We start from the raw sequence: 12,220 nt of genomic DNA, 5'->3' as shown, positions 1-12,220 counted from the left end.
CATTACAAACAGAACATCTGAAGGATCATAAAAATTTACATAAACTGCTGCCACTAAAATGTTTATCTAGAAGTAAAGACCCTGAAATAAACCTTTTTCCCTCCTTCAAATAAATATTTTATAACTTGAAAGTAATTTTTTCAACAATAATCAATTACTTTTGTAACGTGGAGAATCATTAATTTAAGTAACACATTTATTTCCATGTACAAAATACTTTTAAGTTTTATAGCGTTCCTAATTATCAGATTTTTCATCCATTAAAATGTTTTTTCAGCACATGTACCATATGTGCAATGTAATAGATAATACCAAATAGTAGCCACGATGCCTGTGAGGAACAGAAAACACAGTTATGCAAAAATTAATAAGAAGTACCCACAAAAAGGAAGAGAGCACAAATGAAGATGCCAATGATTCCGATAAGCAATTTTAAAGTTTAGAGGGAATTAAAAAGTAAAGTGTCTAAGAGGCAGAAGTTGAATTGTACATTAAAAGATGATCAGGATTTAGGACAAATGACACAGAGAACAAAGTTTACGTGGTATATTCAGTGACTAGAAGATCATTCTGGGTGAAACAGACACTTGATGCTGGGAAGTAAAACAAAGTAAGTTTACAATAATAGACTAGGATTAATTTACAGAGAAACTAAAGTCAAATTAAGAAAATCTGGCTAACAATCATTAATTGAAGACTTTAGAGCAATAAGCTGACATGAAAAAATAAGTATTTAGAGAAAAGTCATCTCATAGCAGTAGAATAGCTTTAACGGTAAACAGAGTGGAAGCTGGGAAACTTATTGGGAAGTGAATACTACAGTAATCAATCACGGTTACATCATTAGAAAAAGTACAAAAGGAATAGATTTAATAATTACACATAAGATAGAGAGGGCTTCACAAAGATCTCCAAGATTCTGTAAGAGTCCCTAATAGATAGAGAAAAAAATAAGGGGTGTTTAGCCAGGTCTCAGTAAAATTAGTGCCGTGTAAGCTATTTAACTTCTCTGAGCCTTAGTTTCCTCGTACGTAAAAACCTATTTACCTGTGTCTGGATGTTGAGAAGATTAAACAAGAAAATGCATATAAAGTATCTAGAACACAACAGGTACTCAATAAGTGATTTGTTTTAACTTCTCTCCCTTGACTCCCCTTTATCACTTAACAATTCTGACTGAGAATCGAACAATACAGCAGGTAATCTGTCTACCAGCTGTCATTTTAGAACTGGTAAAAGTGAGTAAATGATGTATTCAATGGCATACAAGTAGTTACCTTCACTGCTGGCACCAGTAGATAGATATATTGACCATAAAACATACAAAGTAGTAAGAAACTATGAACACAGAAACTTCTTTAAAGACATATCTTTTACTAACATAAGATCTGATTCATAAATTCAAAAACATTTAAATTTGACTGTTTCCTCAACAATATAAAAGGGCAATCCATTTTAAAATAAGTCATTTTTTAATGCATATACCAAATTCCAGTGGAAATGGAATTTCCAAATGAAGACCTGGCATTAGAGAAGGAAAATTAAGGATATAAATTTCTTCTTCAACTTAGATTGAACACAGAGGAACTTCAGACACAGTCAGCAATAAATTCACTTACCTTCCATGGGCATGGAAATCTAGACGTAAAAATTGGTCCTCATGTGAGACTGCTCTTTTGGCACGCTGGTGTTTTTGGTGTAATGAATCCACATTGTAAGATAATCCTTCATAATGTCTAATATATTTATTTAAAGGATTCCCGTACTGACCTATAAAAAATAAACAACAGTCGGAATTAGTATCATCTTGAAGACCCCTTCTAGTTCTAACATGATTATTCATGTATCTATGAATATGTATGAAACAATTTCTCCCTAATCCCAGGACTATTACAAATTCTCCATTAATATTAATACATATATTATTAAAACTTATCCTGACGGTAATTCCAACTGCACACACACGTTTGGATGTTAGCCGTAAGTTTGTTTTAGATGTCCTTTATCAGGCTGAGCAAGTTCTCTTCTATTCACATTTTGCTGATAAAAACTATCAGGGCCAGGTGCAGTGGCTCACTCCTGTAATCCTAGCATTTTAGGAGGCTGAGATGAGAGGACTGCTTGAGGCCAGGAATTCGAGACCAGCCTGGTCAACATAGCAAGACCTCATCCCTAATAAAAATAAAAAATAAAATAAAAATAAACAAAAAGTACAAAAATAAATAAAAAGTTAAAAAAAAAAAACTATCAGGAATAAATGCTTATTTCTGTACCTGCTCTTTCTGCATCTATTAAGATGATCATATTTTTTTCTTTTTAATTTATTAATATGGTGAATTAAATTTACTGATTTTTGAATGTTAAGCCAACCTTGCATTCCTGAGATAAACCCTACTTGGTCATGTTGCCAGATTCAATTTACTGTAATTTTGTTTAGAATTTTGTTATCTGTGTTCAGGGGATATACTGGCTTATAGTTTCTTTTCTTGTACTATCTTTGTCAAGTTTTGGTATTGGGGTAAAAAATGTGTTGAGAAGTATTATCTCTTCTTCAATTCTCTGGACAAATTTATGTAGAATGAGTGCTCAGTCTGGGGCTAATTATTTCCCACTACTGAGACAAGACCTATCTCAATAGTCTATCCAATGCTCCATGAACTGAGTTCTTCCAGTCTACCTGGTAAAAAAAAAAAAAAAAGGCACTACTTACAGCCCTATCTGAGCACCAGGTACCATTCAATCTAATCTTTTGGGATGATTCTTTAGCCTCAGGTAGTTTCCTCATATGAGCTGATCAGAGCTCTGCTAAACACTACAGTGGAAGTCTCTGCAGATCTCAGGGATCCTCTGTGCAGCTCTCTCTTCACCCTGATATTCTGTCTGTGAACTCCAGCCACTTTGGTCTTCATCTCTTCAGCTGAGGGATTTCACTGGACTCTACCTAGGTTCCCTCTCATAGCACCACAACCCAGAAATCTCTCAAGGCAGAAAGCTGGCACAAAGGGCCAACCTTACTGTTTTGCCACTCAGGGTCCCTCACTACCTGATGACCAATGCCTTAAAAATCATTGTTTCACCGGGCGCAGTGGCTCACGCTTATAATTCCAGCACTTTGGGAGGCCGAGGCAGGTGGATCGCCTAAGGTCAGGAGTTCAAGACCAGCCTGACCAAGATGGTGAAACCCAATCTCTACTAAAAATACAAAAACTAGCTGGGTGTGGTGGTGGGTACCTATAAACCTAGCTACTCAGAAGGCTGAGGCAGGAGAATCACTTAAACCCGGGAGGCGGGAGGTTGTAGTGAGCCGAGATCAAGATCACACCATTGCACTCCAGCCTGGGCGACAAGAGTGAAACTGTTTCAAAAAAAAAAAAAAAAAAAAGGCCGGGCATGGTGGCTCACACCTGTAATCCCAGCACTCTGGGAGGCCGAGGTGGGTGGACCACGAGGTCAGGAGATGGAGACCATCCTGGCTAACACAGTGAAACCCTGTCTCTACTAAAAAATACAAAAAATTAGCCAGGCATGGTGGCCGTGCCTGTAGTCCCAGCTACTCAGGAGGCTGAGGCAGGACAATAGCTTGAATCTGAGAGGCAGAGCTTGCAGTGAGCCAAGATCGCGCCACTGCACAACAGCCTGGGCAACCGAGCAAGACTCCATCTCAAAAAAAAAAAAACCATTGTCTTTCTGTATTTTTCCTGGTTTCCTTGTTCCCTTTCAGGCAGGAATGTAAACTTGGTCCTTATTTCTCCATCTTCAAGAGAAGCAAAAAAAAAAAAGTGATTCTTTGACAAATCAAGTAAAATTTTTAACTAAAGAAAACTGTCGTCTTTTATAAAACAAGTAAGTATTCTAAAAATGGTTCATCTATTACCCAACACTAAATTTTGTAATCCAACACCAAATTTTCTGTTTATGCACTAAGTGGTTAAGGGCATAAACTCCGATGTCAGATTATCTGGGTTCACGTTCTAGGATATGTTGGACAACGATGTGAATATACTTAACACTACTGAAGTGTATACTTAGAAATGGTTAAGACAGTACATTTTACCTTAAGCATTTTTTACCAGAATGAAAAAAAAAAAAAAAATGATCTGGGTTTGAATACCACTACCTTCAGTTATTAGAACAGAAAACTACTCAGGTTCAGTCTCCCATCCATAAAATGAAGACACTAGAGTAGCTCTCTTTTAAGACTCACAGATTAAATGATTTAAACCACGAGTGACAATTAATATTAGAGAGCCTACCAAAGAGGCAAGGTTCAATAAATTATCCATCATCATCATCTCTACCCCCTTCCTCCTTTTCTTCCTTCTCCCACATTTGCCTTTCAGACCAATATACACACACCGAAGCCAAGAATTCAGGAATAAAAAATAAAACTGGGTTGAATTCTGATACTTCCTAGCCATAACCACATGAGCTAGGTAATTTTTTAACTTTTTTAAATCTCAGGAGGTAGTTTTTTAATCTGTAAAATGGAGACAACAATGCCTACCTTAAATGCATGCAAAAAGCTCACGAGCACAAAGAACGGCATAAAAGGACGATTCAACTTAAACTATTATTGAGTTACTTCTTCCTCCTCTTGAACGCACTCCTCCCAAGAGAGGTGAGAGGAATGAGTCCAAAACTATCTTCACAAGTAGCAAAGAAATTACAGTGAAGCCAATTCTAAGAGATAATAAAACCCACTAGCATGGAACTTTTAAAAATCAAGACTAAATAATAGAATCAAATATACCAATGCATCTTCTGTATCCTTTAAACATACTTATAAATGTAGTATACTTGAGTTTAGCAAAAAATAAGAAATCAAGAATGGGGAAGTATGAAAACTTCTGAATAATTTCTTCCATTTTGAAAATTTCCACTGGATTACTGAATTGGATTTAAGTGGTCTGAGTTGCCATAGCACAAGCTTGGCTTTGTAGAACTGTGGATTCCACTCCTTTTTCAGCACCAAAGGCATCAAGCTGGTTTTTATTTCTGTCTCTGGTGCTTAAATTAGGAAAAAGTCAAGTTTTTAAGTCACAGTTCAGAAAAAGTATTTTGTCACTTCTGATAATTTAAAACAATAACTATTGCTGTTCTGGTGAAGCATGCACGACAAAAGCTCAACTATTTACACAGCTGAAATTCTACTGGGAGAGTTATTAAACAGAGTCATCTTTTCTCTGTCCCACATACAAATAAATTATATAAAAGCAACATAATATTCACTTTCACTGGCAAAAGACCTGAGCAACGATTTTCTGAATCTTTGTAACTGCGATAGAACATGATTCACAGGGTTTAATTGGGAAACTTAAAAACACTTCCCAGCGACACACAGTTACCAAGTCCATCTCATTATCATCTTCTATATAAGACCTATGAATGTTCATCTTAATTATGCCTAAATATCAGCATTTGTGTAATCTCAGTATTGCAAAAAAAAAAAAAAAAAAAAAAAAACTTACATTAAGATAATGCATGAAATCAAATTACGTAGTTTCTATTCCCCAATACTTAACGAAGAGGGAAATAAGGGGGATGTGGGTAGAGGATAAAGCAGCCTACCTGCCCCTCCGCCCCCACTCCACACACACACAGAACAAACTTCAAGAACTGAAATCGGGTCAGATGCAGTGGCCCACACCTGTAATCCCAATACTTTGGGAGGCCAAAGTGGGAGGATCACTTGAGTCCAGGAGTTCGAGACCAGCATAGGCAACACAGAAAGGCCCTGGTCTCTACAAAAAAAATTAAAAACTAGCCAAGTGGCCAGGCGTGGTGGCTCACACCTGTAGTCCTCCCAGCACTTTGGGAGGCCGAGGGGGGTGAACTGCTTGAGGTCAGGAGTTCAAGACCCACCTGGCCAACATGGTGAAACCCCATCTCTGCTAAAAATACAAAAAGTAGCTGGGCATGGTGGCGGGCGCCTGTAAGCCCAGCTACTCGAGAGGCTGAGGCAGGAGAATCGCTTGAACTCGGGAGACGAATGTTCAAGTGAGCCAAAACCATGCCATTGCAATCCAGCCTAGGTGACAAGAGCAAAACTCTGTCTCAATAAATAAATAAATATCAATAAATAAATACATATATAAATAATAGGCCAGCATGGTGGCTCACACCTGTAATCCCAGCACTTTGGAAGGCTGAGGCGAGTGGATCACCTGAGGTCAAGAGTTCAAGGCCAGCCTGGCCAACACAGTGAAACCTCGGTCTCTACTAAAAATACAAAACTTAGCCTGGCATGGTGGCGTGCGCCTATAACCCCAGTGACTCAGGAGGCTGAGGCAGAAGAATCACTTGAACCCAGAAGGTGGAGGTTGCAATGAGCCAAGATTGCAGCACTGCACTTCAGCCAGGGTGACAAAAGCAAAACTCCATCGCAAAAAATAATAATAATAATAATAAATAAAAATAAATAAATAAATAAATAATAAAAACTAGCCAGGCATGATGGTATGCACCTGTAATCCAAGCTACCCAAGAGGCTGAGGGAGTATCACTTAATCCCAAGTGTTCAAGGCCACAGTGAGCTATGATAATGGCCCATTGCACTTGAGTCTAGGTGACACAGACCCCATCTCAAAAAAAAAAAAAAGAACTGAAATCAAATAAAAAAAGATAAGCAATTTGGCTGATACATGCTCATGAATGTCAGTTCCCTTCCCAACTTCATGCTCTGTAACATTATGTTGGTAGCTTGAAATCAGCCACAAAGGGAGTATTTACACCACCGAAACTGACACTGAAAAGGCAACAAATTCGAGAATTTTTTTTTTTTTTTTTTTTTTTTGGACAAGGTCTCGCTTTGTTGCCCAGGTGGAGTGCAGTAGCACTATCAAGGCTCACTGCAGCCTTGACCTCCAGGGCTCAGGGGATTCTCCTACATCAGCCTTCCCAGTAGCTGGGGCTACAGGCATGCACCACTATGTCTGGCTAACTTTTGTATTTCTTGTAGAGACAGGGTCTCACTGTGTTGACCAGGCTGGTCTCAAACTCCTGGGCTCAAGCAATCCTCCTGCCTCAGCCTCCCAAAATGCTGAGATTACAGGTGTGAGCCACCGTACCCAGCCAAATCAGAGGATTTTTTTTTTCTTTTTTTCAAGAGAGTGTGCTAAATACAACACTGGTCGTAACCTAATAATATAATCTTTCAAACAGATAGCCAAGGAAGGAAACAATATTTTAATGAAAATGTGGAAAAGCATGGCACACTGGACTTCTGATGTTGCCCCTAGCCCTCAGATGCCACACAATTCACTTATTTAAAAATCTCAAGAGAATGGAGTCTTGGAATTCTCAAAAAAATTATATATGATCACAGCCCCATGACTGCAGAAAAGTGAATAAAACACAAAATAATCAGCCCCTCAAACTATGATTTGAAGGGGAAAAAAAAAATACACTGGTCTCAGAGGCAGAAAGAAAAGTAAAAAGAAATCACAAGCCAAGCATAGTGGCTCATGCCTGTAATCCCAGCACTTTGGGAAGCTGAGGTGGGTAGATCACCTGAGGTCAGGAGTTTGAGACCAGCCTAGCCAACACAGTGATGAAATCCATAGTGAAACCCATAGTCTCTACTAAAAATACAAAAAAATTAGCCAGGTGTGGTGACAGGTGCCTGTAATCCCAGCTACTTGGGACGCTGAGATAGGAGAATGGCTTGAACCCGGGAGACGGAGGTTGCAGTGAACAGAGGTCATGCCACTGCACTCCCGCCTGGGCAAGAAGAGCCTCCATCTTAAAAAAAAAAAAAAGTCACCCACTTTATATCATAGCAAAAAGAGTATCTGGGCAGAGAAGATCCACACAACCATGAACATAACATTGTAAAAACACACTAGAGAACAAAAAAAACATGAAAGAAACAATAAAAGGAAAATAGAAAAAGAATCCTATTGAGAAGAAAATAAAAGACATTTGGAAACAATCCTACACAAAGCAGAGTTAGTCTTAGATGATATTAAGAAATTCATATTGGCTAGACGTGATGGCTCACACCTGTAATCCCAGCACTTTGGGAGGCCGAGGTGGGCGGATCACCTGAGATCAGGAGTTCGAGACCAGCCTGGCCAACATGGTAAAACTCTGTCTCCACTTGGGAGACTGAGGCAGAATTGCTTGAACCCAGGTGGCGGAGGTTGCAAAGAGTCGAAATCGCGCCACTGCACTCCAGACTAGACAACAGAGCAAGACTCTGTCTCAAAAAAAAAAAAAAAAAAAGAGAGAGAGAGAGAAATTCATATTAATTTTCCTTAGTACAACAACATTGTGATTATGGAAAAGGAGAATTTTCTAAATTTGGGGAGGTACATTTTAAATATTTAAAGGTAAAATGACATGATGTCCACAACTCACACTAGAGTGATTCTAGGGTGGGAGACAGGGTAAAAAAGAAAAAATATGCGAATTATTAAATCACTAGCCACTTCAGGAGTAATAGAGACTGAATTTAGCCTACCACCATAAACAATTAGAAAACTAGACAAAAGATGTGACAAGAGAAACAAATGAAGTGAGATCTACTACAACTGGCCGAGGTTACTGCCTGCAAGCAGTCTCCAGGCCAAACAGCAGGGAGGAGAAACCAAGAGCCTAAAGGTTCCACTTAATTGAGACAGACCTCTGAGTTCAGGGAGATCAGGTATTTAGAATCTATGGGCCAGAGTGTCAGAAAGCAAGAACCTGAACAGAGAGAGAGCTCCAGCCACCTCAAGTGAGGGTTCCCTAAGGGTTTGGCTGACTACTGATCTAAGCATGTGAGAGAATAAACTATCCCGCCTCAGAAAAAATGAACCACCAGCAGAAGGAAGCAAAACAATCCTCAAAGCTCACACAAGGGCTGGGAAATGTTCATATTCCTACCGTTTAGAGAAGAAAGACCTTGTGATGCATGGAGCATTGCTACAGTCCTCAGAAAAATAACACCTTACTAGTGGAGTGAAATTAGCCACAGAGGCTGGGCACGGTGGTTCACACCTATAATCCCAGCACTTTGGGAGGCCAAGGCAGGTGGACTGCTTGAGCCCAGGAGTTCAACTCTACTAAAAAATACAAAAATTAGCTGAGCAGAGTGGCACATGCCTACAGTCCCAGCTACTCGAGAGGCTGAGGTGGGAGGACTGCTTGAAGCCCAGGAAGTCAAAGCTGCAGTGAGCTGCAGTGAGCTATGATCGTGCCACCACACTCCAGCCTGGGCAACAGAGCAAGACCCTGTCTCAAAAATAAACAAACAAACAAACAAACAAATAAAAAGTATTTATTACACGAATATAAAAAATAAAAGAAAACTAGTCAGGCGTGGTAGTGCATGCCTGCAGTCCCAGCACTTTGGGAGGCTAAGTCAGGAGGATTCTTCAAGGCCAAGAAGTTCAAGATCAGCTGGGCAATATAGCAAGACCTTGTCTCTACAAAAAAAAAAAAAAAGTAAAACTTAGCCAAGCATTTTTATTGCACACCTGTAATCCCAGCTACTCAGGAGGCTGAGGCAGGAGGTTTGCTTGAGCCCAGGAGTCCGAGGTTGCAGCGAACTATGATCACAACAGCCTCAGCAACAAAGTGAGACCCTGTCTCAAAAATTAAAATTAAAATTAAAAATATAAATAAATAAAAACCACATAAAGGCATGTCATAAGCTAATGACTAAAAACTAGAGAGAAAAAAATCTTAAAATCATTTGTGGGTAGGTAAGCACCAATGAAGCCAGAAAAAAAGACACATTTTATAAATAGAGGAACAAAGATAAAACTGATAGCACACTCTATGTTAAGTCAGAAGAAAATGGAGCAACATATTTAAAGTACTACAAGAAAAAAATAACTTTATCAACCTAAGATTCTATAGCCAGTGAAAATAACTTTCACAAATGAAGGTGGGAAGAGGAGGTAAAACAAAGCCCTTTTGGGTTTCAAAGCTTACAACGCATCACTAGTAGCCTCCATTAATAGAAATGATAAAGTTTTTCAGACAGAAGGAATACCACCAAATGGAAATCTACATTGATGCAAATAATAGTGACAGAAATAATGAATATATAAGAAAATAAAAAGGATTTCTTTTTCTCATTTTTAATCTCTTTCAAAGTTAAGTGAATATATTTTTTAAAACACAATCTACTGTGGAATTTATGACACACAGAATTAAAATGTGTAACAATAACAGCACAACAGAAAACAGAGGAGAAATGCAGTGTACATATACTCTGTAAGAAGTGAAATAATATTTGAAAGTATACAGTGATAAGTTAAGATATTATACACTCTGAACAACCTTTAAAAAATACAACAGGTGCCGGGCACGGTGGCTCACGCCTGTAATCCCAGCACTTTGGGAGGCCGAGGCGGGCGGATCACGAGGTCAGGAAATTGAGACCATCCTGGCTAACACCATGAAACCCCGTCTCTACGAAAAATACAAAAAATTAGCTGGGTGGCGGGAGCCTGTAGTCCCAGCTACTCGGGAGGCTGAGGCAGGAGAATGGAATGAACCCGGGAGGCGGAGCTTGCAGTGAGCCGGGATCGCACCACTGCACTCCAGCCTGGGTGACAGAGCGAGACTCCACCTCAAAAACAAAAAAAACAAACAAAAAAAACCAGGTATATTATAAAGCCAATAGCAGAGACAAAACTGAATCATTTTTTAAGTATATATTGGGAGGTTGAGGCGGGTGGATCACTTGAAGTGAGGAGTTTCGAGACCAGCCTAGCCAACATGGTGAAACCCCGTCTCTATTAAAAATACAAAAATTAGCAGGGCATGGTGGCAGGTGCCTGTAATCCCAGCTACTCAGGAGGCTAAGGCATGAGAATCGCTTAAACCCAGGAGGCAGAGGTTGCAGTGAGCCGAGATCGCGCCACTGCACTCCAGCCTGGGTGACAGAGCGAGACTCAGTCTCCAAAAACAAAAGAGAACAAAAAAAAAAGTATATTACTCCTGAGAAATTCAGGAAAAAGAACTATGCACAGATGGAATAGGAAACAAATAGAAAGATGATAGTTTAAAACTCAGCCATATGAATAATCACATTAAAAGTAAACGATCTAGCTGAGTACAGTAGTATGCACCTGTGGTCCCAGCGACTCAGGATAATGAGGTGGGAGGATTGCTTGAGCCTGAGAGTTTGGCACTGCAATGCACTATGATAACATCTGTGAATGACCACTGCATTCCAGCCTGGAAAACAGAGAGAGACCCCCATCTCCAAAAGAAAGGAAAGGAAAGGAAAAGGAGAAGGGGAAGGGAAGGGGACGCAGAAGGGAAAGTAAACATATAACATAACAATTAAAAGGCAAAAGCTGTCTTTATATATATTTTTGTTTGTTTGTTTTTCAAGAGACAGGGTCTTACTCATTGCACAGGCTGGAATGTAGTGACATGATTATAGCTCATTGTACCCACCACCTCCTAGGTTCAAGCAGCCCTGTCACCTTAGCCTTCCAAGTAACTGGAAACTGGTGCACCACCACGCCATGCCTGGCTAATCTTTTTTTTTTTTTTTTTTTTTTTTCCCCGGAAACGGCGTTTTGCTTGTTGCCCAGGCTGTAGTGCAATGGCGCGATCTCGGCTTACTGCAATCTCCCACTCCCAGGTTCAAGTGATTCTTCTGCCTAAGCCTCCCCAGTAGCTGGGATTACAGGCATGCACCACCACGCCCAGCTAATTTTTGTATTTTTAGTAGAGACTTCGCCAGTTGGCCAGGTTGGTCTCAGACTCCTGACCTAAGGTGATCCACCCACCTCGGCCTCCCAAAGTGATGGGATTACAGGTGTGAGCCGCGGCGCCCAGTCTGGCTAATCTTTTTTATTTTTTGTAGAAATGGGGACTCACTATGTTGCCTAGGCTGGTCTTGAACACCTGGTATTAAGTAATCCTACTGGCTTGGCCTCCTAAAGTTCTGGGATTACAGGCATGAGACGACACGCCAGCCTTGTTATTTTTTTAAAAAGGGAAATGTTAATATATGCTAACAGACACAAAAATAAAGATGAGTTAAAGTAAAAAGGATGGGGAAATATATAACATCCAAACCCTAATCCAAAGAAAGCTGGAGTGGCTATAGTAATAGCTGAAAAAGCAAACTTCAAAACAAAACAAAAAAAATTATAAGGGATAAAGAGGGACATTTCATAATTCAAGAAGAGAACATAACAAGCCTAAAGATGTATGTACATAACAGAGCTTCAAAGTATGTGAAGAAAAAGTTGATAGAACAGAAAAAAGT

The 12,220-nt window shown here is 39.5% G+C and overlaps 1 protein-coding gene across 2 annotated transcripts in view; it reads right to left on the bottom strand.

Moving 5' to 3' along the window:
* Positions 1-12,220, bottom strand: part of LOC101023521 (disintegrin and metalloproteinase domain-containing protein 10) — a 138,680-nt gene that overhangs the window by 104,109 nt on the left and 22,351 nt on the right. For both annotated transcript variants that reach the window (XM_031661274.1, XM_031661275.1), the window contains one exon: positions 1,620-1,770. In XM_031661274.1, the coding sequence (XP_031517134.1) occupies positions 1,620-1,770 (151 nt within the window). The remainder of the gene's footprint in view (positions 1-1,619; positions 1,771-12,220) is intronic.

Source organism: Papio anubis, unplaced genomic scaffold, assembly GCF_008728515.1.
Source record: "Papio anubis isolate 15944 unplaced genomic scaffold, Panubis1.0 scaffold123, whole genome shotgun sequence".
Classification (NCBI taxonomy): Eukaryota; Metazoa; Chordata; class Mammalia; order Primates; family Cercopithecidae; genus Papio; species Papio anubis.
This window is presented reverse-complemented; position numbering and strand designations above follow the sequence as displayed.